Consider the following 4,830-nt stretch of genomic DNA (forward strand, 5'->3'; position numbering starts at 1 on the left):
TCTTCTTCCAAAATGCACTTCCCCTTTTGCCTTTAAAATAATTAACCACTGCATAAACCAAGCAAAACAGAACACTTGTTTCTTCTTTGTGTGTTGATATAGGGAATATGAATGCAGAATGCATATGCACTTTAACTAGCTGAATTTTCATTTCCAGACTTCTTCCTCAACTTTTTCCAATAACACTTTCTCCAATCAGTGTTTGTTAGAATAACAGCACTGCCCAGAAGTTTGAGTACTTCAGCTTTACAGCACAGTTTGCGGCACTGATATTACAAGGACCACCAGTTACTGACATATCAGGACCACAAAAAAATAGTAGGGGTGGTTCCCCTATTTCACTGGTAAGAAGATTTCAACATATTAAAAAGGCAGCAATTCACTGCTTGACTCTCAGCTGCAGAAGCTGAGTTACAGAATACTTTGGTGATTGCAATTTCATGATGCGCCACTAAATTCTTCCTCACTCACCTTTCTTAAAATCCAAATTCCATCTTCCCTGAGAAAGGGCCAGAAGTAAAAATTAAAATAGCAAGCATCTTAAGAAACAAAAGTTACAGAGAATTTATGTCTGGCTGCCAAAGTATTTTTGCTACACTAAAAGCTTTCCCAGAATCCTCATTTTGGAATCAAGCTTCCCTCTGACCTCCACAGTGTAGAGACGGTGGACGATGGTGAGAGACAACAATGAAGAGAGTAGCTGACATTTACTGCTCTCTCAAGATTGAAGAGGAAAACGATGGACTTTGAACCTTTAGTGCTGGTGCCCAATGGACAAAACTAAAGGAATGAGGCAACCCAGGACTAGGGCTGCCACCTCCAGGCGGCTGAGTCCTTTCCCTCCAGCCGATTCAGGTTTGTGGCTATGGCCCATTCCTCCAACCTCTGGGAGGACATGCACCGTGGCAACATAAAGAAAAGTCCCAGCAGAGAAAAGCATGGCAACTCCGGTGGCATTGACTTCTGAAAGTGCTTCTTTGCTGCTCTGTGGAACAGAAAGAGGAAGGAAAGTATATGAATGTAAATCCAAACAAGGGACTCAGCCAATATACAATAGAAGCCACTAACATCCATACCCCTTCTATTAAGTTACTTTGGAAGTTATATGAATTAAGAAAAACCCCACATTTTTGTCTGAAGATATTTAATGATTTATATTTACAACTAACATCTAACAATATAACAACTGAAAGAGACTAGAAGAACATTTTTCTCCTTTACTTTGTGCATTTGATAACATTGTATAGGTGAGAATTTTAAAGCATGCAATTATCCCTGCTCGAGTCTTTCACACAGCTACAGGGAGAAAAATATGTATTTTTTAAAAATAGGCAAAACAGATTTTTAAACCATGAAATTTGGTAAGAAGCACTTAGGACCAATTACATTTCAAGTTGACCTTTAGTCTTTAAAGGCCTTGTTCTAACCTCAGTAGTTTAAGGAACATTCTTGAAGTGACCAGCAAAACAATAGTTCCAGGTACTGGTTGCTGTACTTCATTTATAGACAAGACAGTGTACACCTTCCAGGGGTTTTATATAATTTGATTACATCAATGGAATAGATCTTAGAAGTTAAGAACATACTGCCCAAGAATCTACCATCTATTTGTTTTATTTTAGTACACCTCTAACATTTATATAGGAGCTTCTGCCAAATTAGAATCATGCACAGCACTGAAACGATCCAGATGTGAAAAGCTTCAAATTGAAGCAGACTTTTGAGTGCTTCAAATGCACATTTGTTCAGGGCCTTTGAGAAGACTCAAACCCCTTAAAACCCAGTTGCTCACATCTATATTGATCTATTGGATCTACTGATCTGAAATAGGAACAGCACTAAGCATTTGCCAAGATATTCAAGTTTTATACATTTTGAGTTAGCCTCTAACAACTGAGCTGCATTTTGAGGGGAAAAGATCAGCTTATTTTGTTTGTAGTTCATAACCAATATCTGAAGACATGTATAATAACCTAATCAGATTCGCACTTTCTGCCCTCTGAAGAATAATGTTAAAACTTCTGTGTTGCAGGTATATATTTGTACATGTAAATCTATATAATGCAAATTGGTTAAAACAAACAAGTCCGGCTTGGCTTAATGAGTCTCCTGCTCAAGTGTTTGTTTGCTTGAGCCAGATCCTTGGGGGAGACTGTTTGGATGCCTACTGTGAAAAACTGTTTGAACTTGCAGCTCTACCAATCAAGAATTTATTTTATGAAGAAAAATGTTTCTGTTTTTTGGGTTTAAAAAACCCAAAAAACAAACAAAAAAACGAGTGTTTAGATGCAAACCAATCTGAACACCTGGACTGCTAGAGGCAAGAATCCACACCTTGGGGGAGGCACAGCAGATGTAGCAGTGGATTGGGAGTGAGGATTCCCATGATCCCCTTCCCTTTTTAAAGGACCTCAGGGACTGCAGCACCTAAGAGACTCTTAGAGGAAAAGTACTATCAAAATGCGAAGTATTAACAACAGCCCAGGTATGCAGATGTGTTGTGCTCAAGTTCAGCAGCGAGACCAACCTGCACTTTGTGTGGAATTCTGCTACTGAATTAAGTCACTCACTGTAAGTATTACTGTACTATCAAGTAATTTTAAAGCCTTGTTTTCACTCAAAAAGAAACCAACCCCACTCTTAAGCAAAGTCTCCACTTGGGATATCCCATTTTTATTATTCAATATATTTTGTGCTTCCCCTGAAGTTTTGAGGTGTTGCAGAGGCTTGTACTAACAACACAAAGAACTGGGGAAAAGCTAGAAGTTTTGGCATCATTTGAGACCTATATCAACTTCAGAGGAAAAAGGGAGTGGCATCAATGTGCAGCTCTGAGTACAAGAGGATGCATCTCTTGTTTCTTTGTCTCCTATGTAACTCCTGTTTTTATGGCAGAAGTAATGATAATTCCAAGCAAGGAGGTGGGTCTTGACATCTCTACTGCAGCAACCATTGACAGTGATAGCCATTCTGCTGCCATATCACCCACTGAATCCGATATGAAATGGAGACAGCATTGTAGGGACATGGCTGAGTGCCTAGGGTAAGCAGAAGTGGTGACTTCTGGCTGCTGACACAATTGCAGCTGCCAGCAGACACTTGCACTCTCCCCTCAGTCTGAAGTCAATGCCTAGGGCAGTTACCCCTATTAGCCCCCCTAGTTACAACACTGAAAGGAAAAGCCCATTAGCTAAGTGTTTACACTAGAATGATGAGCAGAGTAATAGTTAACTTTGACATTTTCATTACATATTAAAAAACAGTGCATTAAAAATGAACAGAGGTAGACTCCCACATATTTGCTTGCAGGCTCAGGAGAGCAACAAATCCATATTTGCCCGCTTCGTTGTCCAAATTTAAGAGTAGACAACTAGCTTAAAATAAAGACTTCAATTTTATCAGTCTGTAGCAGAGGCGGGCAGTTATTTTGGATGGAAGTCCTCTTACCCAGTTTTGGCAGGCTGTCGAGGGCCACATGGGCAGCCCCACCTTTTGACAGCTGAAATTATGTCTGTGAGATAAAAGTGCTTGTTGAAAGCTCTGTGAGAATTAGACCAAGTGTTTTTCTGTCATTTGTTCAGATATTAAGCTATATGTTGTTGTTAAGAGCCTAATTAAAATCAAAGATTAGCGAGGCCTTGCATGTAGTAAGGCCTAGTAAATTTAACAAAGCCTTGTAGAACTACTAGTAGGCCCTGTGGCATAGTAAAAATTAACCTTATTAGAAGAATGCAAGGCTTGTACTGCTATTGGTTAGTCCTAAAAATAATTATAATGGGAGAATCTGGATGGCTGTAAGTTATCAGCATAGCTCAGAAGTTATAAATTGGCTGGCACATCTGGAAATCATTAGAAGGAAGATGCAGCTCTGCAAAAGAAGCTGCTGATTTAAGATTAGCTGCTGACCTGGATCAGTGGGCCAATGGATCTCAAGGACTGAATACCAGGGTCCTTCCCCCCTTGGACACTGCTAAATTGGTGACACTTGACTTCGCTGAGCTCTGTGGGAGAGGAACTTGTCGTACGTCAAGCATAAGAGGGGACTGCCAATAAGTTGCCGACACGGATTGTTATGGTCTGTCATTGTTTGTCTTATTCTACTACGCATAGTCATGTTTTTGTTAAGTCAATAAACCTTTCTTAGCTTTTACCCCTGACCACACACTCAAACCCAAACCCTCTGCAGGCAGCTGGGACAGGTACCCTGCCCCATGGTCACCATTTTGGGACCAGTGTCCCAGGGCCAGCACCAGTGGGGCCCAAAGCAGGGCACAGGCTGACAGGGGTCTGTGGAGCTGGGCTGGGCTGCACCAGCAGGGAGAGGGAGGAGCTGGCCCAGCTCCATAGAGCTCCTGCCACCTAGGACTCTGCACTCCTGCCACCCTGCTCTGGGCCCCACCAGCACTGGCCCCAGGACACCAGTGCAGGCCCTTGTGCTCCCGCTGGCTCCCTGCCAACTCACACCCAGTGCCCCCCAGCCCTGTGGTACAGGCAGGGGGAAGTGCACAGCCCCGACCTCCTGCTTGCTGGCAGGGAAGAAGCTGGAGCTGAGTGCAGGGAAAAGCAGCCCCTTGCCCACCCCATGGCCAGCGCTCCCTGCTGCAGGCACTCACAGCCTGCAGGGCTCTCTGGAGCAGACACTCGCAGCCCCATGTGGGCTGCAAGCGGCTGCAGCATTGGCCATGGCACGACGGGCTGCTTTTCCCCATGCTCAGCACCAGCTAATGTAGTCCCAATTTTCAAGAAACAGAGGACCCAGCAAACTATAGGCCTGTAAGCCTCACCACGGTGCTCAGGAAGATCTTGGAGAGAATCATCAAAGAGCACATC

General features: G+C 43.0%; 1 protein-coding gene across 1 annotated transcript in view; it reads right to left on the reverse strand.

Moving 5' to 3' along the window:
* Positions 1–164: 164 nt before the first annotated feature.
* Positions 165–4,830, reverse strand: part of SLC39A9 (solute carrier family 39 member 9) — a 42,337-nt gene continuing 37,671 nt past the window's right edge. Inside the window, exon 7 of the mRNA XM_019519158.1 lies at positions 165–985. Within this exon, the coding sequence (XP_019374703.1) occupies positions 755–985 (231 nt within the window). The 3' untranslated portion in view covers positions 165–754. The remainder of the gene's footprint in view (positions 986–4,830) is intronic.

Source organism: Gavialis gangeticus, unplaced genomic scaffold (assembly GCF_001723915.1).
Source record: "Gavialis gangeticus isolate Ggan-Ray unplaced genomic scaffold, GavGan_comp1, whole genome shotgun sequence".
In the NCBI taxonomy this organism is placed as follows: domain Eukaryota; kingdom Metazoa; phylum Chordata; order Crocodylia; family Gavialidae; genus Gavialis; species Gavialis gangeticus.